At 43.0% G+C, this 25,796-nt stretch overlaps 1 protein-coding gene across 2 annotated transcripts in view; it reads right to left on the reverse strand.

Annotated features, from left to right (window-relative positions):
* Positions 1-127: 127 nt before the first annotated feature.
* Positions 128-25,796, reverse strand: part of sec22c (SEC22 homolog C, vesicle trafficking protein) — a 41,917-nt gene continuing 16,248 nt past the window's right edge. Inside the window, exons 2-7 of one of the 2 annotated variants that reach the window (XM_041183308.1) lie at positions 21,996-22,204; positions 17,694-17,857; positions 14,286-14,465; positions 12,439-12,557; positions 7,123-7,188; positions 128-1,992 (exon numbers count right to left, since the gene is read on the reverse strand). In XM_041183308.1, coding sequence (XP_041039242.1) covers positions 1,792-1,992; positions 7,123-7,188; positions 12,439-12,557; positions 14,286-14,465; positions 17,694-17,857; positions 21,996-22,177 — 912 coding nt within the window. In that variant the 5' untranslated portion in view covers positions 22,178-22,204 and the 3' untranslated portion in view covers positions 128-1,791. Of the gene's footprint in view, positions 1,993-7,122; positions 7,189-12,438; positions 12,558-14,285; positions 14,466-17,693; positions 17,858-21,995; positions 22,208-25,796 lie in introns of both variants that reach the window. The other variant, XM_041183309.1, reaches the window with a different exon arrangement.

The raw sequence follows: 25,796 nt of genomic DNA on the forward strand, positions 1-25,796 counted from the left end.
ACATTTTGAGACCGTATGACTTCTTCAGAGCTCTGAAACGTTAACTCTGTTTCTCTCTCCACAGATGCTAACAGACTTGCTGAGTTTTACCAGCATTTTCTGTTTTTATAACTAAATAGGGGACACAGTCAACATTGCTAACGTATTTACAGCACCTGAAAAATGTACCTAGCAGTGAAATAGTAAAGAAAAGGTTAACATCTGAACCAAGGTCTAAGAATATTTGATACATATTTTTATAGAACTGCAGAGCATAGAAAAGATGGATTTAAATAATTTGGGTGACTTGTTGCAGGAGAAAGGCTTATGAGTGAGTAGTTTAGCTATAAATACAGTCTGAAATTATCCCAACCTCCCAATTAATGAAAGACAACAGACTCCTAAACCAGGAGAGTTGTAGAGAAATAACGTTAGCTTTCTCCCCAGCAGTATAATTACCATTTGAAAATGTGCATTATTGGACTAAATTCTGACATTTTATCTCCCAACCTCTCCCATTAGTAAATGTTAACCTATTTTTAAAAATTCATGAGCAAAGTCACGTACACACCAACAGGTAATACAAGACTTTTCCCTTTTTCAAAAACCTTGGGCTAATTTTTGTGCTTGTCAAGGGATGTAATGTCTAACCCGGACGTCTGTTCAGGAGTCTCAATATCGAGCAGTTCCAAGCCAGGTACGACACAACCTAATGCAGTGACAAGCTCCCTCTTTCCTGTCCCATCCGCTACCTACTGCAGAAGAGAAGATCCCTCTGTCTCTCCAAACACACAAAAATATCACGATAACATTTTCAAGACCCCTGCATCAAATTCCTAATGGCGTCTCTAAACTGACAATCCCAACCTAACCTATGAAGTTATGTATAAAAGGTTTGGGCTGCAAGTATCCAAAACTCGGTTCAAGCAAAACCCCTAAAGATAACATGGAATTATCCCATCTGTTGCCAATGAATATGAACCCTGAACACAGTATGCAAGGTGAAAGATCATAAGACCCAGTCACCTAAGCAAGGGCTTTTTAATTTAACATAAAGACAACATGTTAAACTCACCTTTGTGTGTTGTGTAAAGCTATCTCTGATTCATTAGTAGTACCTTTATATTTATAAGTAAAACTTGTGTCTGCACACACTTCTCATCATTTTTCCTATTACAAGTTGCTACATCCACATTTTGAATGTAACCTGCCCATGTAAACCTGTCACCTTGTAAGTACATCCTCCCCACAGTGGGTGACGCTGCAGCACCAGCACAGGCAAGAATACAATTACAGTGCGGCAAGTTTGCATTGGTAGTTGCCATGGACATAGCAATTTATAATGGAAACATAAAAATAAGAGCAGAACGTCTGACTTTAAGAAAAGAATTGAGTACATCTGCAGTTCCCTTGTCCAATCGTGTCCTGCCCTCTAAACCTGCTTCCCTTGAAAACTAATTCTTGGTCTCAACTCCTGCTGTGCAAAACTGCAGGACTGCAATCCAGTTGTCTCCATGGTTTTAGTGTCCCACACTAAACTTGCAGAGTAGTGTTAAGCATTTGGAAGGTAACACACTGTAACTGAGTCATCATCTTCCTCTCCACCTAAAGTAAATCCATTTCTCTTTTGATAGGGCTGGCGTTTTGGAAATAGGGGTCATTTTATATTCCTGTTTTGAAGTCTTAACGGTTTTGTTTCTGTGGCGATGACGACAATATTATTAAACAAAATTGAAGGCACATTTGAGAACACTCAGTCGCCGATCCTTTCTATTAGTGGGGATGGTTGTTGGTCTCGGATGCTGTTGGATATCAGACTCCGCAGTCAGGCAGTCTCTCAGTGGGCTTTCTTGACAATATCTGATGCGTGGACAGAGAGGCCACCCCTAAGTGGAAGAGGATCTGCCAAACGTTCCTCAGTCCAAATAAATAAGAATTGCATATACAAATGAGAATAAATGCTCCAGCTGCCTTGATCATCCTTGCTGAGGCGTAGAACAGGTACAGGTAACACTGGAAAAGCAAAAGATTCAAATATTAAAAAAAAAATCACTACACACCATATTGTTTGACTCAGTCGACAAAACCATGCTTTATTCATGCAAGGCAGCTGGTGTTGTTCAAATCAGTAACCATCACATAAACTGAAATACGGGGTAAACACAAATCGAAAACTGTTTGACCTGTTATTTTATTTAGTAATCCTCTGCTGGTTTAAATGCTCATAGGAACAAGAAGCTATTCAGCCCCCAAGCCTGTACTACCATTCAATCAGATCCTGGCCGATCTGTACCTCAACTCTATTTACCTGCCTTTGGTCACCATCCTCTCATGCACTTACTAAACAAAAATCTACCAATCTCAGTCTTCAATATTTCAGTTGACCCAGCGTCCACGGCCTTTTGGGAGAAGGGAGTTCCAGATTTCCATGACCCTTTTTATGAAGTGGTGCTTCCTCACTTAACTCATAAATGCCTGGCTCTAATTTTAAGATTGTGTCCCCTCATTGGAGATTCCCTGCCAGAGAAAGTAGTTACTTGACATCTACCCTATTGAATCCCTTATCATTTTAAACACCTCAATTAATTCAGCCCTTAATCTATTGTGCTCAAGGAAATGCAAACCAAGTTTACGCAACATGTACTCATAATTTAACCCTTTAACCATGATATCACTTCGGTGAATGTGCTGCAACCTGACCAAAGCTAACATAACCTTTCTGCAATGCGGTGCTCAAAACAACCCATTAAGGTAGATGGGGCCTGATGATGGCACGGTGAAATTGAAGCATCGCTTTCACCCCTTCTAGTCGACATGAGATAACATCAATAAACGACTGGGAGGATACAGGATTCAGCGGTCTCCACCCGTCAGCAATCACACAGCAAGGCTGAAACACTCACCAAGCTCACAGAAACTTACAACCAGTAATTGCTGCAGCTCAAGCACACATTATCCTTGTGTTAAAAGGTCGGTGAAAAAGCATTCCATTTAATAAGCATGAGAAAGAGGGACTGTCTGGGTCCCTATAAACCAGAGGACTCAAGAAACAGGAGTGGCAGCAGACCAAATGACCCATCAAGCCTTCTCTGTCATTCAATATGTTCATGGCCGATCTCACTGCTCTCCATGTCCCTTAATTCCCTGAGACACCAAAAATCTGTCTATCCCAGTTTTAAATATATTCAACGATGGAGCATCCACAGCCCTCTGAGGTAGACAATTCCAAAGATTCACAACCTTTTGAGTGGAGTAATTTCTCCTCAACTCAAGTCGGAAATGATTGGCCCCTTATGACTGTGCCATCTTTTAGATTCCCCGACCAGTGGAAACAATCTCTCAGTGTCTACCCTATCAAGCCCCTTCAGAATCTTGTATGTTTCAATGAGATTCTTTGAAAGCCCAGAGAATAAAAGCCCATTTTACTCTGGCTCTCATTAGAGGACAAAACTGTCATCCCAGGAATCAATGCAGTGAACCTTTGCTGCACTATCTCCAATGCAAGTATATAAATAGAGGCCAAAACTGCACACAGTATTCACGATGTGGTCTCACAAAACCTTGTACAACTGTAGCAAGGCTTCCTTTTTCTTGTATTTCAATCTCCTTGCAATAAAGGCCAACATATAATTTGCCTTCCTAATTGCTTGCTATACCTGCATGCCAGCTTCCTGGCAAAATCAAGCAATTCTCAAGATCAAAAAAAAAACATTAGCCCCTCCCCGATCTCAGAAAATATACCCAATGTCATGCATTTACAAGGAGAGCTTTACTCTGAAGAAGAGTCATACGGACTTGAAACATTAACCCTGTCTTTCTCTCCACAGATGCTGTCAGACCTACTGAGTTTGTCCAGCATTTTTTGTTGTTTCAGATTTCCAGCATCCGCAGTATTTTGCCTTTATCTCATAAGAGTTTTACTGGAGCAGCAGAGAGGCTTTGGAGGCAGTCCAGAGAAAGTTCACTAGGTTGATCCTGGGTATGAAGGGATTTTCTTGAGGAAAGGTTGAGTTGGTTGGGTCTGCACTCACTGGAGTTTAGAAGATTGAGAGGCAATCTTATTGAAACATATAAGATTCTTAGGGGGCTTGACAGGGTAGATGCTGAGAGGTTGTTTCCCCTTGTGGGAGAGTCTAGGACCAGAAGGCATAACCTCAGAGTAAGGGGTCGCCCATTTAAAACAGAGATGAGGAGGAATTTCTTCTCTCAGAGGGTAGTCAATCTGTGGAATTCTTTACTGCAGAGGGCTGTAGAGGCTGGGTCGTTAAGTATATTCAAGGCTGAGATAGACAGATTTTTATTCAGTAAGAGGATCAAGGGTTAAAGGGAAAAGGCAGGAAAGTGGAGTTGAGGATTATCAGATCAGCCATGATCTCATTGAATGGCAGAGCAGACTCGATGGGCCGAATGGCCTACTTCTGCTCCTACGTTTTATAGTCTTTATGCAGGGAATGCATGACCAAAGGACAGAGAGGAGGGCTTCAAATATTCAGCAGAAAAACAGATTACTCCTGTTGCTACTCGAGTAAACCAGGCCTGGCACCAACTGAAATAGAGAACATCAGAACGATTTAAACTTTCCAGTTCTGACTGAAGGTCATGGACCAGAAACGTTAACTCTGTTTTTCTCTCTCTCCACATACACTGCCTTGTGAGTATCAGATAGGTTCTGTTGATGGATATTAAATACCCAGTGGCTTAAGGTGATACAGTGAATAGGTACTGGGTATTGATTAGTTAATTATACTCAGATGTGTATATAAAGAAGAGTCAGCCAGCACTGGGGAAGAAGGTGTTAGAGTGGAGGAGTAAGTTCTGCGGCGAGCAATAAAAATCTCTACCAAAGCATCCTAGTCTCAGTGTCTTCCTCACAACCAGGCTCAGGAATTTCTCTAATGTGCCCGACCTGCTGACTATTTCCAGCATTTATTGCTTTCATTTCAGATTTTCAGAATCCGCAGTATTTTGCTCATGCTTCAGAATGATTTTAATGTGCTGAATATCGGGGTGGGGGGGGGGAGGAGGCAAGAGAGATAAAAGACATTATGCTACCACGCCAGAGTTGAGGTGAGGACAAAGATGTATTTAAGGAGAGATAAGCACATGAGAGAGAAAAGGACAGAAAGTTAGGTTGATAGGGTGAGAAGGGGCAGAAAAAGGCTTGTATAAAGGCCAGTATGGAACAATTGGGGCAAATGGCCAGTTTCTGAACATTATATACAGAACTAACATAGACAGGGCACCCAGGGACACAGTCAGAGAAACGTGATTCACGCTAAGAACTAGTTCGTTGGAATGAATGGCCTTCTTCTGCGCTGTAACGTTTATGAGACACAGACAGACAATGAGAGCTAAAGATAGATACAGGGGAAAATGAAGCAAACAACAGCACAGTGGTTATGTTACTGAACTAGTAAACAAGAATTGTGGACTAAGGGTCCAGGGATATGAGTTAAAATCTCAATGCAACTGCTAGGATATTTAAACTTGGTGAAATTAATCCAGAGCAAAAAGCAGGTATCAAGAATGGTGACCTGGATCATTGTAAAAATCCATTTGATTCTTTGAGGGAAGGAAATCTCCCAACCTTACCTGGTCTGGCCTACGTGTGACTCCAGACCCAGAACAATGTGGTTGACTCTTAACTGCCCTCTGAAATGGCCTAGCAAGCCACTCAGTCGTACAGGGTGGGCAACAAATACCAGCCTTGCCAGTAACGCCCACATCCCATGAACTTTTTTTTTAAAAAGGACAGACAACGCCAGATGAAGGGCATAAACTGCAGGGAAAGAATTTTAAAAGAAACAAAGGAACAGAGAATAAACTTTGAAATGGGGGGGGATTGCTTCTAACCTGCTGTGTTTTTACAAATTCTTTATAGAATAGCAACTGGCCATTTGACCCAACAGACTGCTGTTCGAACTCAACACAAGCCTCCTCCCACCCCTCTTCATCCAACCCCATAAACATATCCCACTGGTCCCTTCTCCCTCATGTGTTTCCCCTCAAAGGCATCTTTGCCTCAACCACTCCCTCTGAGGGCAAGTTCCACTTTCCAATTACTCTCTGAGTAAAGAAGTTTCTCCCGGATTCTCTGTTGAATTTATGAGCGACTATCTTATTTCAATGGCCCCTTTGTACTGGATGGAATCTTGTGCCCTCCCCCATGGCATGTTTGGTGGCAGGGGGCATTTATTCTGGTGGGAACGTGGTGGGCAGGGACCCCCACCACCTTTGGGCCTCCACCCCAAATAAATTCAGGGAGGGAAGGCCCGTGATTGGCTTTCCCACCCCGCCAACTGAGGCCATTAGGTGGGCAATTAATTATCACTTAAGACCTCATCCCAGTAGCAGTGGTATTAACCCACCGGCAGGCGGGGTGTTTGATGAACACAACATTGCAGGCTCCTGGGAGGGGGTGGGAGGGTGGAGAGGCCTCATTCAAAGGCACTCAATGCCTCATCGAGGGATCGGGTAGGGAGACCCCGTTGAGAGCTACGCTTCTGGTCCTGCTGCCAACCCCATCAAATCCCTTCCCCACCACCCCCACCCCACCAACACCCTCCTGCGCCGCCGTGCCTCCTTGATCCAAGGCTTCAGGTGTCCTATGGGCAGCAGCCAACGCCTTCCCAGTGGCGCTGCTGAGTATAGAAGAACTGCCAGTCTCTTACTGGCCGCAGATCTCAGCCACCACCGCACCCCACCCCCACCCCCACCCAATCCCCCTTTCTGGGGTCCTTGATCCCAGGGGAAGGCCTGCTCTTGGCCTGTTAAGTGCCTGAGTGGCACAAGATGCAGCGAGCCTTGTCGAAAAGAGGCCAAGACCTGCTCCCCCCCCCGCCACCCACAATCGCCTTCACAAGATTCCATCCCTGATCTCATCCACAATGGAGACACTGTTGTTGTGCCTACCCTATCAAACCTTTTCCTAACTTGGAGAAACTCAAGGTGGACCTCAGCCGTCTCTTTTTTTCGAGGCCATCACTGGCACCATCCTCCCTCCTCTCAGATCAAGCCCTGGTGACCCAATCTCAAACTACCTGCACACAATAGTGATATCTGTAAGACGGATGTGCTAATTCAGGGTAGTTTTACATGCAAAAACATTGGTTTGATAACCACTAAAAAGAAAGCTAACCTTACCTGAAATGCACAGGTAATAAAAGCTACGAGAAATGCAACAACTGTCCCCTTTTCTTCATCACCATCCTGGGGAGAAATAAAATTGGCAAAGCAATAATGACAAAATACTGAAGTACATTTCCAAAAAACAGCAATAAAAGTTCAATAATTTCACTTTCGAAATCCATTCTCTTGACGTGAATCATTAAAAAGTAATAAATCAGACATTATCACATGAATAATAAGCCAAATGAGGAGTAAGTCCTAATGAGTTAGAATTATCTCTCAAGACTGAATTTTTCTTTTACAAAACTGGCATGATCTGGACGTCTGAATGCTAACCTGGGATGTTTTTTAAAAGGTCATAAGTTCACCTTAGAATTGTCAGCAAGCAGGCCTCTTCCAAGAAATTAACCCTTTTTTTTATACATTTACAGGATGTGGGCTTCACTGGCTAGACCAGCATTTATTGCCCATCCCTAATTGCCCTTGAGAAGGTGGTAGTAAGCTGCCTTCTTGAACTGCTGCAGCCCATGTGGTGTAGGTACATCCACAGTGCTGTTAGGGAGGGAGTTCCAGGATTTTGACCCAACGACAGTGAAGGAACGGTGATATATTTCCAAGTCAGGATGGTGAGTGGCTTGGAGGGGATCTTCCAGGTGGTGGTGTTCCCATGTATTTACTGCCCTTGTCCTTCTAGATGGCAGTTGTCGTGGGTTTTGAAGGTGCTGCCTAAGGAGCTTTGGTGAATTCCTGCAGTGCATCTTGTAGGTGGTACACACTGCTGCAACTGTGCGTTGGTGGTGGAGGGAGTTGTGGATATGGTGCCAATCAAGCAGGTTGCTTTGTCCTGGATAGTGTCAAGCTTCTTGAGTGTTGTGGGAGCTGCACTCATCCTAACCTTTATGGTACTTGAGGAAGAACTGGTTGTTTATTCGGAATTGCAATCACTTTAATTGGCGGAGAAAAAAAACTGCAAAGGAAGGTTGGTAATTTGCTGGAAATCACTTGAGTGAGAGGAAAAGAACTTAAGTGAACCTGCTTGCTTTGAAGGCAGTCTTGTTGGGAACAAGCTGAGGAAGGGAGGTACCCTAGCTGACTCTCTCTCTCTCTACATTGCGTGAAATTGCATGTGGCTGTCAACCTGTGGACAGAGGACGCTCATCAGAGTGTAACTAGTCTGCATTTGGTCCTGCAAAGCTTAGACTAGTTGGTGAGAACTTCCAGACATCCACCGGGAGCAGCGGCCATCTTCACACAAGGAAAATCCAGGTCGATAGCGTCGAGGTCCTGCGGACTTTATCCTTTATTTTATAACGCCCATCCTCCAAACTCCAACTGTGTAGAGAGACTCAAATCTTTATTTGTGTGTGTGTTTGTGTGTGTGCGCTGGGGGAATTCTTTAGGAAGAGATAGATAGATAGTTATACCTCACGATTACAATCATGCATTAACCAGTGCATGCAAACTTGTTAAAAGAAGTTATGTTTTAAAATAAATTAATCATTGCGTTTTCTGAAAGAAGCCTGGTCATAGTCTCTTTTCTTCTGGGTACTATTTTCCCTGGAGCAGAGGAGATTGAGGGGGGACATGATTGAGGTGTATAATATTATGAGGGGCATAGATAGGATAGACAGGAAGGAACTTTTCCCCCTTGGTGGAGGGATCAATAACCAGGGGGCATAGATTTAAGGTAAGGGGCAGGAGGTTTAGAGGGGATGTGAGGAAGAATTTTTTCACCCAGAGGATGGTGGGAATCTGGAACTCTCTGGCTGAAAGAGTGGTAGAGGCAGAAACCCTCATAACATTTAAGAAGTATTTGGATGTGTACTTGCGATGCCATGGCATAGAAGGCTATGGGCCTAGTGCTGGAAAATGGGATTAGAATAGTTAGGTACTTGTTTGACTGGCACAGACTCGATGGGCCGAAGGGCCTTTTTCTGTGCTGTAGACCTCTACGACTCTATTAAAAGTAAAGGCACACAACTGGCCATTTCGGTGAGAAAATTAAACATCCAAATTAATGCTACGGCCTGTGGAGTAGTGGGGCTTGAATATTCGCACACTCCTCCAAAATAAGTAGATGGAAGAACAGTGGATGAGGTTTAATACAGGGAAGTGTGACACGGTGTATAGGAAGTAACAAAAACTAGGTGACATATAATCTGTGATGCTGTTCGAACAGCTGAGGATGGAATTGAAAGATGTCTGCTAGGTATTAATAGATTCAATATTCAGTGTGTCGCATCAGCGCAAAGCAGTAATTAAGAAAACAAGCAGAATGGTGAATTATATAGCCAGAAAAGAGTCAAGTACAGGTTGCAGGAAGTCAGGCACAAGTCTATATATTGGTTGCCAAGACATAGGGAGATATTCGCTACTGGAGACAGTGCAGAAAGGAGCCGACGGACTGATCCCCAGTATGAGAACGCTGAATTATGACTAAAAACCTGGGCTTTTCAGATTGAAGGGAGGCAATGAGAAGTCACCTTAGAGAGGCTGGAATGACAGTGTATACTGCATATCTGGAATATTGTTGCAAACTCAATCGAGCAGTAGCACAATCAGCACAGGCTTAAACTAATGAAGTGCCATGAATAATGTCATGAAGCTCTGCTCCATACAGAGAGATCAATACATGGAATTGACTGAGGGAAGTAATGAAGGCAAAAATCTCAGGAATCATTTATCAATTGGAAGTCGTAATGGAGACTATAATGTCTTTGTAACTGGGTGAGCCAAGATGAGTCAAATTTCTTCCCTCATCCATATCAATTTTGTCAATTATCAGCTGTTTTCTCCAGTTGTCATGCTTTAATTTTTAACTCTTCACTCAGCTAATTCAATGAGAAAGATTAGCAAACTCAACTTTTGCCTCGATCAATACCAATTCCTATCACCCTCCCAACTAAAATCAGCATAAAATTGCTCATTTGAAGAAACAAACTGTATACAGTTACACGGAGAGCAATGTCACCTCTTGTACAACTAGTTGAGCCTGTATCTCCGTAAATTTGCACTTAAATGGTGCTATTTCAATAAATGTACTTAAATAGAAGGGTAAAAAATATATATATAAAAAATAAAAAGTCATGAAAAGTGAAAGTGGAAATGATACAGAGAATTACAGGACACAAAAGAAAAACGTTCAGCCCATTGTGCCTTTGAAAGCTTTCCAATAAATCTCATTTCCCCAGCTCTTTCACACTAGCCTCACATTTATATTGGAAGAGCGTTGAATTGCATTTGCGTTGAATTGAAAGCTTTCCAATAAATCTCATTTCCCCAGCTCTTTCACACTAGCCTCACATTTATATTGGAAGAACGTTGAATTGCATTTTATAAGATGTTGTTATTCATGAGATCCTAAGAAATAGGAGTCAGTGTAGCTCATTCTGCCCATCGAGCCTGCTCTGCCGTTGAATAAGGCTAACCTGATTGTGGCCTTAACTCTACTTGTCTGCTGACCCCTCATAACCCATGACTCTCTTGTACATCAAAAACCTATCTAACTCAGCCTCAAATATATTCTTGCATATCTTAATGCTTATCTGAAGAGGGCTAAGAGCGTAATGAACCTCAAGCATGGATTTAATAAACCCTGCCTCAACAATCTACTGGAATCCCCATCTTTAGTTTTTCATTACTTTGCTCCCTTCTTCCATCTCCTGACACATACAGGCTAGAGTTCCACGGATGCTAATAACCCTTCAGTATCTCAATCAAGTAAACATTGACTGTGCCTGGACAGCAAGAATCAACTATTCAACCTAAGGGAACATCACAACCAGATTCTGACCTCACCTGAAGCCTTTCAACAAACTGAGGATGGGGAGTGGGAAAGAGAGTTCAATGAATAGGTCTGAAGCAGTAATCCTAGTCAAATCTACCCTTCCCCAGCTCGGAGGTTAAACGTGTTGCTTCACCACTGCCCTGGCTGACCAAGCTAACTTGGCACAGACCAGAGGCTGAACCTAGCATCATTTTGGCCTGCATTACTCAACTATCAGCTATGGCTCAGCGGGTAGCGCTCTTGCCTCTTAAGTTAGAGGGTTGTGGGTTCAATTCCACACCAGTACTTGAGAGAGTGCTGCACTGTTGAAGGTGTGGTCTTTCACATAGACATTAAACCAAGGCTATATGTATGTATATATTATACACACATACTCGTGCACTGATCTACTGGAAGTGCCATTTTTGAGAATGCAATTAAAACTAGTTCAGAGGTCTTTAGATTATCAGAAAGTGACGACAAATGAAACAAGGGCAGCCTGAAAAGAAAGAACTTGCATTTATAAAGCATCTTTTACAAGCATAGGATATCCCAAAGCACCCAACAGTGTAGTCACTGCTGTAATCTAGAATAGTCAAATAGGCAATAGCCAATTTATGCACAGCAAGCTCCCATAATCAGCAATGTGACAATGACCAAATAACGTTCTAACAATGTCAGCTGAGGGATAAATATTGGCCAGAACAGCTGGAGGAACTCCCTTCTTCTTACTACACTGAAGTGCCAGTCTGGGTTTTGCACTCATGTCTCTAGAGTGGGACTTTATCCCACAAGCTTCTGACTCAAAGGCGTCAGGGCTACCAACTGAGCCACGGCTGACAATACACAACAGGAATTTTGCAGGTGACATGCAGGGTCTCCTGCTGCTCACAGTATTCATAAATATAGATGAAAGTAGTTCTTGCAATGTTATATTAACAAAAAGGCCAACACTACCAAACTATGTGGCCAGACCATGACTACACAGGGGGTCAGGTGTAGTAAAAGAACATGAGAATATAAGAAATAGGAGCTTCAGTAGGCAATTTAGTCCTTTGAGCCTGCTCCTCCATTCAATAAGATCATGGTGGATCTTAATCTCCACACAACTTAATTCCCAAAAATCCAGCAATCAATGACTGAGCATCGAAGACTCTGAATTCCAAAGATTCACAACCCTTTGACTGAAGAAATTTCTTCTTGTCTCAGTCTTAAATGGCCGACCCCTTATTGCAAGACGAGGACCCCCTAGTTGTAGCCTCAGTGACCAGGGGAAACATGCTTTGAGCATCTATCCTGTCAAGCCCCTTCAGAATTTTGTGCACTTCAATTAAATCACCTCCCAGTGTATTAAATTCCAGAGCACAGAAAATAATTTAGTTATTATTGATACTGGACCAATTAAAGGGTGTGCTAAGCATCAAATAGATTTAATAATTTACATTTTATTGTATGTTTTTGTAAAAATAGGGGAAAAATAAAAGAAAATGGGGAATAAAATGTTATTCAGTTCTCTTAGCCATTTCGTAGAATCTGTGAAAATATTTTGCCAATTTCTCAGTTACCTGAAAATTGTGTTCTATGAGGTGAACTCCACGGATCAGGTTGAGAGCTCCACACATGATATTAAGGATAACCGAGAGGATCCCAAACACACTTACTGGTTCCAGTCTGTAACTGGTTGCTGTGGATAAATAAACTGTATTTGTAATGAGAGACAATCTGCCATAGCGATGGTCTTATTAATAGATGTGACAGTGTGACTGGTGCAGCCTGATACAAGAACATCTGCCCTGTACGGATACCAGATTTTCTTGTTGAGGGACAGATTTTCATAGCTTTCCAGTTTAATCCTCGTTTTCTCTCTCACACTGTGGTCCTGACAACCTTATTCTTCCAACTTGTATGCCTGACCTAAGATGGTGAGTGGCAGGAAACTATTTTATTGTGTAGAGCAGTGCATAAATCTAACTTTCTCCTAATCCCCAACTCCACATAGGCACATGTGTAGGGCGGGGCTAACCAATAAGGAGTATGAATAGCTGATTGCTTTTCTGCCCCTTTCCTGTTGAAATCAAATTCTCTTTTTAGGGAATGTTCTGTGGGTTTGGAGTTTTGCCAAATATCATGCAACAAGCCTCCAACACAAGAAAGCAACCCATTCCAAAGACCCGACCAATGCTTGAGCATCTGCTCTTGACTTGGGGGGGGGGGGGTGAAATCTGGAATTTGCAAGCGTAGTATAAAAAGAGACAGGGATCTGAAAGAACAGGATCCTGTTCTAAACCTGAGCCACCATTACAACCCACCAATTAAATAAAGAAGTCAGTCTCCTGTAGTGTGGCACACAGAAGTCAAGTCCAAGAATGGCAGCACTGATTTAAGAGACTGAATGACCTACTCCTGTTCCTAAGTGCAGTGTTCAGGAAAGCATTGTTGGACCGCGGTGGATAAGTGAACCAGGATGTAACTCAAGTTTCCAATTTCAAACCGAGCAAAGAAGCAGATCGAGTATAGGAGTGTCTCTGCAATACAGACTAAGGAGCTGAGAGATGCGTAATAGAGCACCACCACCTTAATTACAGCATAACAAAGGGCAGCTTTTAAGGGAGAAACAAAAACTCATTTCACCCCCTTTCTCTTTCCATGTAGGCAGCAGATCAGGACCCATGGGACTGGCCTGAAGGCAGAGGCAGCAATTGTGTTGTGAACCTATTGGCAAGGAGCTATATCGAGGCAACATTCTCCCCAAAACTTTATGGAAAATACCCAACATCCACATCACGGTCAAGATGCGAAAAGCCAAGGATCACATTCACAGGAATCCTCGCATCACACTGCACAAAGCCCTGTGGAGACTCCAGCACCCTGTATTACCAAATGGATAACATTACTAAGCAGATATATCTGTCACCCGCCATTGGTGTACAATCATGGAAAGATCAAGTTATGGCTCAATGGCATTCTTTAATCGGTCTTTCACCGTGTTACAATGGAGTTGGACAGCAGCCTTCTCTAGCCTGTTGGGAGGTTCCTATAGTCCAAGACAATAAAATAGCCCAAATTGATGCACTTGCAATTCTGTTTAAAAAGAGATGCACAATTTACTAAACTCACACAATATTGCCTCATAATTACATATGTTTCTAAACAGTTTCACATCCTTAATTCTAAAATTTAAACTAATTTAAGTGCTTATTTTAACTGGTGTTTTAAATATGATTTATTCTCTAAATAGCACAAACATTGACTCTGAAGTCAGCACCAGAGCAGTCTGTAAACATGACTGACAAACACTTGCTGATCTCACTGAAGCAATTTAAGTTGTGTCATTGGTGGGAGTGAATACATAAGCATTACATTTTTGAGCAACATCAATGCATTCTTCAGGCAGTGTATGATCTGCGCCTACCAGAGTTCGATTGCAAATGCAGGTGCCCATTCAGTGTTCCGTTGGTAACCACTATATCATCCACGTTCACCTGGCAGGGTGGCGTCACCTTTAGCTCCCTCTGGATATTGGTCACACTGATTTTTAACGAAGGCCGGTTTGAATAGTTATAGTGCCATTTTATCTTCTGTATTACACTATCTGCAATTAAATAGAAAATGTTTATGTTAAACCTACTGAACATGCATCCCGACATCACCGCGTGTCATTCTGACCTTCAGTTCGGCAGGTACGCAGCGGAGTCGGCTGCGCGCCCACCGAACTGTCAAAGGCCTATTAAGGCCATTGATATTCTAATTAAGCTGGTTGTCTGGGCTGTACATCCAACCTTAATATTGGCAGGCAGGCGAAGAACCCAGGTGGCCTTCACATTTATCATGAAACCTCATCCACGGTTTCATGAAGTGTTTATAAATTGAATAAAAATTTTAATTAAAATTCATTGACATGTCCCAGCTCATGTAACACTGTCACATGAGGGGACATATCCGAATAATCTTTTTCTTTATTTCAGTTCTTCATAAGCAAATTAATCTCCCTGAGGCAGCTCTGTGCCTCAGGGAGATTTCTGTGCTCTTTCGCGCTCATGCGAAAGAGTGCAGGACCCGACTCTCCCTCCTCCCCTCCACCCAGCACAGGGAGCGCTCAGTGCTTCCGGGTGTGCGTCACGCTGGGCGGGCCTTAATTCTCCCCATAAAAGAGGAACGAAAGACCAAGAGAAAATAAACAACAGAAACTGTAGTTCCTATCTAGCAGAGGACTTATAGTGGTCCCTTTTACTCAGTTTGTATTACAGATTCCCCAGTGAAGGTAACTCCGGATTGGGTTTCAGGCTGCTGCAACTGCAGATTGCCATTCAAACTCAATGGAGCCATCCGTGACATATGCAACCCACCAGTGACATACACCACCTTAACTCAAGTCACGACCAAAAAGCTGAAACAGGGAACGCCGACAGCAAAAGAAAATCAAGAAACAGGAGATCTCTCATCTCACACAGGAGGCCTTACCTATTTTTTTCTCTAAAAAGCGTGAGTAGGTGAGTGCTTTTCACTGCAAGTACTCCCTGCTGCTCATTCATTTTTAACTAAGGATAGATGCAATAGTGACCATAAAGAAATGTACTAAAGTTGAAAGGGGCAGTAATATTGAATGAAACTAAAGGAAAAGGATTAGAATAATGGATACGTTAAAAAATAAAATTTAACAATGTCTCCTTTCCCATTTTTCTATCTTAAGTTCAGGAGGTCACAATCATTGGTATTCCCACCTTTTAAGTGTTTAACATGTAACTGAAAGGCTGGTAGAAGCAGATTCAATAGTAACTTCCATACAGAATTAAATAAACACTTGAAAAGAAAAGAATTGCAGAGCTATGGGGAAACAGCAGGAGAGCAGGATTAATGCATAGTTCTTTCAAAGAGCCAGCACATGCACAATGGGCAGAATGGCTGTTGGACTGTTGTATAGAACATATCTTTTTATTTCTGTTGGACTGTGGATTAAAATTACAATAGCTGCAGTTTGAAAGACATATCTACTGAAAAAGTGTGAGGGATATATACAATGTTGCTGTCCTGGAAAGACAGAATGGTGCCGCGGAGGAGTCTGGTCTAATGGGGAACTGCCTGCAACAACTTTGTAATTGGCTCCTGACCAGGTGACCAGGGTTTGTGTGAGAGCAGTGCAGCAGGTTAGTTCCCAGCCTGAAAGGTACAAGACCTAAAACCTCTTGCTCCTGTGTGTGTCAGATTCCAGTAATTCTACAATAATAGCTGGCTGGCTTCTTCTCCTCATATCTCGATAACCTGCTCCCTCTCTGAAAATCCCTGTCAAGAGGCAAAGGGGAAAATCACTGCTAGAAACATTGAAATGCAAGTGCTCAACCAGTGAACTAAAGACTGAAAGTGCTGGAAGACCACCTCGTGCCATCAACAAAGAACTGGAAGGAATTTGGAAGACATCGATCAAAATCAGTCCATCAAATCCTGTACTTTGGAATTGGTGCTATTGAACTGTTTAATCCCACCCTTAAAATCCATATTTGTGCATGTCTTAGGTATCTTGTATGAGTATGTATAGGGTTTAAGAAGGGCTACAGTTTAGGTTATAGAGTTAGAAATTAGCAGTTCATATTTATTCCTTTTGCCACTAGTTAAAGACAATTTGTTCAATAAACAGCTATTTACTTATTAAGTTTACAAACCTGGTGCTTGTATTCTGTTAACCTAAATTAAACAATTAGGTGGTTTGATCAATCTTTTTCACATTTGTCACGGCTAAGGGAGCAGTGGGGCTTGATACTGCAGTGCACTATCCCCAGTGAGTCGTAACACTGTAAAATTCTATTATTTTTAATTGGCCCACACAGAAATTTCTGCTGCATTAGAATAATTTACTGAATAAGAGAAACAAAATTCTTTTGGGCTGAGGGAGGAGAGGAAGGCAAGGTGCTGCTCCCAGTCTAACCTTCATAATAACATGTGACAATATAAATTAGAGACAGCTACAGTGAATTTTGTTTCCTTGAAGACTCTCAGCTTCCACTCTACCAGAAGGTTCTCCAGTAAACCCACTGTTGCCCTTTTTTTTGGGGGGGAAAGCATCTGTGCTCCTTTCGAAAGTGTTAAGTTGCGCTTGGGAACTAACAAAGAACATCGCGAAACTGGAGAAATAAGAGTCCATCAAAATTCTCCGTGCCAATATGCTGCCTCACCTACTTGTTTTTAAATTTCATTTTGGAATGTGTGAGATGCTATCAAAAGGCCGGCTTTTATTGCCCATCAGGAGTTGCCCCGAGTAGGTGGTGGCTTTCCATCTACTTGAACTGCTGCAGTCCAAGTGTAATGGTTTGATACAAAACGACTGGCTTGCTCGGCCACATCATAAAGTAGTTGAGAGGTAACCATAATAGTGTGGGGCTAAAGTCACACACAAGCCAGACTAGACAACAGGCTCCCTTCCATAAAAGGGCATTAGTAAAACTGTTTGTTTTTTTACGAAATTCAAACAGCTTCATGGCCACTTTGACTAAAGTCAAATTTTTATCTGCATGTATGTTAGTACATTGATGAAGGGTTCCCAGCAAAATCATTTGCAGACTGTAGCCATCAGAGAAGCCAACAGTTTTACCAAGTAGCTGATGAAACTATTGGAAAGTCCGCCACTGATGTGATTCCAACATAGACTCTCAAACAAAAAAAAAACAACAGGGCAGTCAATTTACCAAAACGTTTCAGGAATCTGTGGTGTAAGCTGCAGTCCAATGTTGAACAGTTCACAACAGGGGGAAGGGGGACTAGGTGAAGGAAAGCTGAGAGGCCGGAAATGGTAAACAGGGGTTGGGGAAGAAAAAGGCAGAAGACTAACCAAATTCAAGAAAAGCGTAGGGTCTCGAAACCACGTGAATTTTAGCGATCTCGAAGGAAGAAACAAACTCCATTCCAAGTTCTTCTAAGAAGCAAAATGCCATCGTTGTGGGGTAGTAGCTACAGCAGATGGTCATGTAGGCGATACCCTGTGAAGAAGTAAAACTGGGGGAGGGGTGAAGATCAATGAAAATATTAAAATGGAATAGTAAGCTTATATCTTACATGATGCATAACTTAAAATACTACCCTTTGTAAGCTGGGTTGCTCCGGTATTCAGTTGAATACTGAAATTATCAGCTGAGCCTTCACAGATACATTTCCAAGATGAAGACTGAGCTTAATGATGCAGACTCCGGAGGAAACTCTTGCACCGTGAAAGAGACAATGAATATAACCTTGTAATGTAGCTCTGTGCCCTGTACAGCCCACAAACTGAACTTAGGTGTTTGCTACGGCTGGTCACCGGAAAAAATTCAGTTCAACTAAAAACACTGTTTTCTGAACTGCTACTCCCAGCCAGAGAAGTTGCTACCCTAAATGTGACAGCTGAGAGCTAGCAGCACTAGACGTGAGTCTCAAGAGCTGTAATAATAGCTTATGCTCTGTTCAACTTACAATTTAGCCATGTCCCCGTCCCAGCTGCTGAATCTCATTTTCTTTGAAGAACTATATCCAAAATAAAAAAGTGATGGCTCATTATTATAGAGACCAATCTCCAGTCAAAGCATGGAGGTTCGGTGGCTAGGGCACCGAAACACACCTGCAGCTTCATCTGGTCCCATCGCCAGCATCCTCGATGATTCATCAGAGCAGAAAATGCTCACGGCACTGAGGCATGATTACAAAAAAGGTGATTAAAGCACAAGATAGACACGGGCAGAGGCGTAGAAATTTAAATCGGGTCACCAAGCAATCATAGTACCATTTTACAAGGCGATGGGATAAAGACAACAGTGTCTCACAAAACCGAGTATTTACTCAAGCCCAGAGTGCTGTTACTTCGATTATATCTAATGTCTAATTACGGTATGCAATTATGGAACAGCCTTCAAATGCTACCTGGGGCGGTGCTTTAAAATTTTCATAAAGAGGAAGGGCTCAAGCATAACTTAGGCACAACTCTGCTTCCCACAGCTGAAAGCACAGTGGGGCAAACAATCACATTTTATTCAAACTGCAGCAGTTTACAGAAATTAAGACTATGTATCACACTCTGGCACACTTAGTCAGGGAATTCAAAGAATAGGGAATGTAGATGAATAGTAATTAAAACACACTAAATGGAGAGTGATGGTAATATTAGCTGCCATCTGTGCCTTCAACTGACTAACCTCTAAGCTGTGGAATTGCCTCCCTAAACTTCTCCACCTCTCTACCTCTCTCCCATCTTTAAATCTATCTCTTTGTTCAACTTTTGGCTACCTAATGCTTCCTTATATGGCTCAGTCCCAAATTTCTACACTGTTAAATGTTATATATTCGTTGTGGGATGTGGGTGCTGCTGGCTAGGCCAGCATTTATTGCCCATCACTAAATACCCTTGAGAAGGTGGTGGTGAGCTGCCTTTTTGAATCGCTGCAGTCCATGTGGAGTAGGTACACCCACAGTGCTGTTAGGGAGGGAGTTCCAGGATTTTGACCCAGCAACAGTGAAGGAACAGCGATATATTTCCATGTCAGGATGGTGAATGACTTGGAGGGGAACTTCCAGGTGTCTGTTGCCCTTGTCCTTTTGGATGGTAAAGGTCCCGAATTTGGAGGGTTCTGTCAAAGGAGCGCCTATATAAATGCAAGTTAATCTTGCTGCCTCTTTACACAGTACAATCAGAATCTCGCTGTAATTTGACTCCTGAATTTGGAGGGGCCAGAATTTAAGCAATTAATTTTCCTGTCCTTTCACATACTTCACAATTCACAGAATCACAGAATCACACAGTGCTGAAGAGGCCCATTGAGTGAGAAACACCTGACCTATCCACTTAATCCCATTTACCAGCACTTGGCCAATCGCCTACAGAATTTCAAGTTCCACTAGCTGTTGTGGGTTTTGAACCCATGAATCCAGATCATTAGATTGGGCCTCTGGGTTGCTAGTCCAGTGACCTTAACACTATACCACTGTATCCCCATTCTCTCAGTTGCTACTTTTCCAGTTGCCTCTCTCTATCACCTCCCACCCAGGCCATAGGAATGTAATTACCCAGAGTCTGGAACTGCTCCCTCAAGGTTGTGGTGCTGATCCTTAAACCAAGGACAAGTGCAAGTTCACGTTCTCCTCTGCTCCTTCCCCAATCTGAGGCATATTCCACAAGGAGAGGTACAGCAGAAGCTGTATCTCTATTAGGGAAAGAGCAAAGAGCTCAGAAAACTGGGAGGGGAAGGAAAAGAGGCAGAAGGAATCCAAGGAATTCCCTGACTCCAGGTGACAGCCTACAGAAAGCATCTGGATTGTCTGGGAGGTGAGCAAGTGAATTACACAATCACAAGAAACATATCCAAAAATATCTCTTGAAAAGTGGGGCAGAAAATTACCTTTCTTTTTGAATTGAAGTGTTTAAATTTTTTTGAAATGTCAGTGCCAGGGAAGTTCTGGTCACCAGAGTTAATATTCCACTCCCAAGATTCAATGCATCAGAGCACCTTGAAGGATACAGCCTACATAACGTTGCAGGTGTAATTTATTTTAATATTAAGACAGAATTAGCCCATACTTCACATTCATACTTAGTTGCACACTCACTACCGTAAATTACAGCTTTCTGATTTGGCACTACATTGTGGGCAAGTTTACAGGCAGATGCCCTGTACTGTGCTAAATTGAGATTCCTCAAAATAGTTTCAAAAGTGCCCATGTATAGAGTGCAAAATAAGGAGGCTAATGTTGAACTTATACAACATCTTAAATTACGATGCAGTGCTATGTTTAGTTTTGCACACTTCATCAGGATAAGAAGGCAAAAGAAAAGGTGCAGCATAGATTTACAAAGCCAGTACAAGGGATGATGGGTTCCAGTAAGAATACTGGCTTAGGGCCCTAATTAAACTGCATCTGGAATACAATGTACAGTTTTGGTCTCCTTACTTAGGAAAGTTTATAATCAGAAGCAGTTCAGAGAAGGTTCACTTAACTGATTCCTGAGATAAAGGAGTTATCACGTGAGGAAAGGTTGAACAGGGGTTCCACTGGGGTTTAGGAGAGTGAGAGATGATCTTAATATTTTTAGATATATAAAGGGTAAGAGAGAGGCAAAAGTGCAATTACAATGTGGGAGCCTTTCTATAAGAATGAACTGACCCTCCTCTCCAAGATAAGACACTCACGCCTCGCTATTTACTGCCTTAAAAACAGCAACAGGTACATGTTGGAGTTACATTTTAATGTCGCCTTTGGTGGGGAGGTTAATATCAAAGTCACAGAGATGACTATAGGACAAACTATTTACCTTGTCTGAGATCTCCGGCAGACATTCTCCTTCCCAGCTCTAGTGAACAAAGTCTGAATTCTCAAGTCAGAGTTCTTACTGGAACTCTTTACCCCTGGTGCTGGCTTAGTAAAACACAAATTCTTTTAAAATTTGAAATTATCTTGAATAAAAAGGAAAGTTAAAGGGTAGAGAATGAAGATTGGAATTAAACTGTGTAGCTCATGGCGGGAAATAAAAACCTTCACAGACTAGATGTGCTAAATGGCCAGTTTAACTGTTGTAGCATCCTATGGAATAAAGACTATACTACACTATATTACTATAGAATATAAGGGGCAGCAAGAGAAATCCTTCATTATGTTTACTGGATGTAAACCCAGAAACTTAAAGCTGTGCACTATCCACCAAACCCCTCCCTCCCAACACACATACTCCATCTCAGTGCAACCCTGCTCTATAAATGACCTAGCGGCTTGGCACAGAGCAGCATGCAGAACAGCGTCCACCACTGTTACAAAAGCAAAATACTGTGGATGCTGGAAACCTGAAACACAAACAGAAAATGCAAGAAACGCTCAGAAGATCGGCAGCATTTGTGGAGAAACTTAGTCAGCATTTCAGGCACAAGGTAACAGACCTGAAACGGTAACTCTTTTTATCTCTCCACAGTGGACTTGGTTCTGGTTTTCTCTGCTTACGAGCTGGCATCACTGACTTGCTCAACTGCATCATGGAGGAATGATCAGGATTGGATGTCAGTGCTCAAGTTGAAGATCATATCTCAACTGTTCCGGTTCAAGATGCTTAGCTTTGGCAAAAAATGAAAGCACTGGTTCCACACACTCACGCTGCTGATGTGTGCAATGATATACTCACTGTATGTGAAGTTGATTACTCTTCACAGTACCACGGCCAGGAAACTGCCCGAGCACTTTAGACACAATCTTCAGTTGCTTTTTACACTCCTGCAGTTCCCTGCTGTACTCAAAGTCTGAAGAAGCAGACAGCGGAAGCCCATCTGTCACCCGGACCACATAGGCAAACAGGATCATTGACATGGTCTTCTTCGGTATTCATGAAGGCTGCTGCTGAAATCACAAACAGAAGATAAATCAGTAGGCATCCCCTCCAAAGACTCTGTTAGTGCAGTTGAGCCACACAGACCATAAGAGCACAGAACAGGAATCCTGAGACAAGATCAGTCGAGTTGCTCCAATTAACCTTAGTGCTTCTTTTTAAAATAAACTATTCTTGGGATGCGGATGTTGCTGATATTAATTACTCATTCCCAATCGCCTTGAAATAGTGATGATTAACCCACCTTCTTGAGCCACCTAAGGTTTGTGTGGTGAAGGTACTCCAACAGTGCTGGAAAGTAGGGAGTTTCGCAACGATGAAGGAATAGCAATAACTGTTTGAGTGGGACGAATTGGATAGCTCTTTGGAAGATCCTACACAGATACAGCCTTATGCTCTTTATTATTCATGCTAACTCAGATGGTGTGCTAATAGGATAGGGAGCTTGGAAATCATGGTGTTCTGCACTAGGGAGGGGCAAACCAGCAAGTGTCCCACTCCCAATTATTAACTCGTGGCCCTCCACTGTAAAGTGAACACGTGTGGGTGTTATGTATTCAGCTGAGAGGTTCTCCAAAGTCTCTACAGTCATGGTCTAGTAACACAAAGAACAGTTCATGGATGAGGTACCAGAATGTGCACAATGCCCATAGAACAACAGTACGCCTACATGAGTCCACACTTACTGGACAGGTAAACAGAGGAAATGGCAAATACACAAAAACCACATTAAATAAGATTACATCAAGCAACTGTCTCAACGATAACAACTTGCGCTTTTTAATATGCCCATCCTCAACAATGGGGGAACCCAGCACAGTGCAAAAGACAGGGCTGAGCACTTGGTACCAGAGGTGCCGAGTGGAGGATCCAACTCGGTCTCCTCTGGAAGTCCCCAGCATCACTGGTGCCAGTTTCAGCCAATTCAATTCACTCCATGTGATATCAAGAAATTGCTGAAGGCACTGGATACTGTAAAAGCTATGTGCCCTGACAACATCCCAGCAGTAGTACTGAAGACCGAGTGCTCCAGAACAAGCCAAGCTGTTCCAGTACAGCTACAACACTGGCATCTACTCGGCTATGTGGAAAGCTACCCAGATATGTCCCATATACAAAACGCAGGACAAATCCAACCCAACAAATAAGCCCCACACTGAAGAAGGGTCATATGGACTCGAAATTATAACTCTGTTTCTTTTTCCACAGATGCTGCTAGGCCTGCTGAGTTTTTCCAGCATTTTCTGTTTTTATCCAACAAATTACCGTCCCCTCAGTCTACACTAGTAAAGTGATGGAAGGGGTCATCAACAGTGTTATCAAGCGGCACTTATTCAACAATAACATGCTCAGTGACGCTCGGTTTGGTTTCCGCCAGGACTGCTCGGCTTCTGACCTCATTACAGCCTTGGTCCGAACATGGACAAAAGAGCTAAATTCAAGAGGTGATGCGAATGTGACTGCCCTTGAGATCAAGGCAGCATTTGACTGAGTGTAGCCTAGAAAAGGAGCTCTAGAAAAATATAAGATTTTTTTTGTCAATAGGAAAACTCTCCACTGGTTGGAATCGTATCTAGCACAAAGTAAGATGGTTGTGGTTGGTGCAGACCAATCATCTCAGCTCCAGGACATCACTGCAGAAATCCCTGAGGATAGTGTTCTCAGCCCAACCATCTTCAGCTGCTTCAACAATGACCTTCCCTCCATTATAAAGCCAAAAGTGGGGATGTTCCACTGGTGTTTGCACAATGTTAGCACCATTCGCGACTCCTCAGATATTGAAGCAGTCCATGTCCAAATGCAGCGAGACCTGGACAATATTCAGACTTGGGCTGATAATTGGCAAGTAATATCGTGCCACACAAGTACCAGACAATGATAATCTCCGACAAGAGAGAATCTAACAATCTCCCCTCGACATTCACTTAGCATCACCACTGCTGAGCACTCCACCATCAACATCCTGGGACTTACCAATGACCAGAAACTTAACGGGACCAGCCATATAAATATTGTGGCTACAAGAGCAGGTTGGAGGTTGGGAATTGTACGGTGAATAAGGGAGAAACAGACCTCCCCAAAGCCTGCCACAATCTATAAGGTACAATTTTTTTTATTCATTCACAGGTGTGGGCTTCACTGGCAGGGCCAGCATTTACTGCCCTTCTCTAGTTGCCCTTGAAAAGGTGGTGGTGAGCTGCCTTCTCGAACCACTGCAGGCCATGTGGTATAGGTACACCCGCAGTGCTGTTAGGAACGGAATTCCAGGATTTTGACCCAATCACAGTGAAGGAACAGCGGGCGATATATTTCCAAGTCAGGATGGTGAGTGGCTTGGAAGGGAACCTCTAGGTGTTGATGTTCCCATCTTTCTGCTGCCCTTGTCCTTCCAGGTGGTGGTGGTTGTGTGTTTAGAAGGTGCCTTGGTGAATTCCTGCAGTGCATCTTGTGGATGGTACACACTGCTGCCATTGTGCATCGGTGATGGAGGGAGTGAATGTTTGTGGACGTGGTGCCAATCAAGTGGGCTGCTTTGTCCTGGATGGTGTCAAGCTTCTTGAGTGCCGTGGGAGCTGCACTCATCCAAGCAAGTGGGGAGTGTTCCATCACACTCCTGACTTGTGCCTTGTAGATAGTGAACAAGCTTTGGGGAGTCAGGAGGTGAGTTACTTGTCACACGATTCCTAGCCTCTGACCTGCTCTTGTAGCCACAGCATTTATATGGCTAGTCCAGTTTAGTTTCTGATCAATGGTAACCTCCAGGATGTTGATAGTGGGGAATTCAGTGATGGTAATGCCATTGAACATCAAAGAGTGATGGTTGGATTCTCTCTTGTTGGAGATGGTCATTGCCTGACACTTTTGTGGCGCGAATGATACTTGCTGCTTGTCAGTCCAAGCCTGGGTATTGTCCAGGTCTTGCTGCATTTGGACATGGACTGCTTCAGTATCTGAGGAGTCGCGAATGGTGCTGAACATTGTGCAATCATCAGTGAACATCCCCACTTCTGACCTTATGTTGGAAGGAAGGTCATTGATGAAACAGCTGAAGATGGTTAGGCTGAGGCCACTACCCTGAGGAACTCCTGCAGTGATGTCCTGGAGCTGAGATGACTGACCTCCAACAACCACAACCATCTTCCTTTGTGAGAAGTGTGGTGGAATACTCTCCACTTGCCTGGATGAGTACAGCTCCAACAACATTCAAGAAGCTCTACACCATTAAGGAGAAAGCAACCTACTTGATTAACGCCCCATCCACCACCTTCAACCTTCACTCCCTCCATCACTGACGCACAGTGGCAGCAGTGTACCATTTACAAGATGCACTGCAGCAACTCACTAAAGCTCCTTTGCCAGCACCTTCCAAAGCCTCAACCTCTACCCCCTCAAAGGACAAGGACAGAAAACACAATGGAACACCAACTCCGACTTGGAAATATATCTCCATTCCTTCACTTTTGTTGGGTCAAAATCATGGAACACTCTTCCTAACAGCACTGTGGGTGTACCTACACCACAGGGACTCCAGCAGTTCAAGCAGGCAGCTCACCACCATTTTACAAGGGCAATTGGGGGTGGGCAACAAATGCTGGCTCA

This window comes from Carcharodon carcharias, chromosome 3, assembly GCF_017639515.1.
Source record: "Carcharodon carcharias isolate sCarCar2 chromosome 3, sCarCar2.pri, whole genome shotgun sequence".
Classification (NCBI taxonomy): domain Eukaryota; kingdom Metazoa; phylum Chordata; class Chondrichthyes; order Lamniformes; family Lamnidae; genus Carcharodon; species Carcharodon carcharias.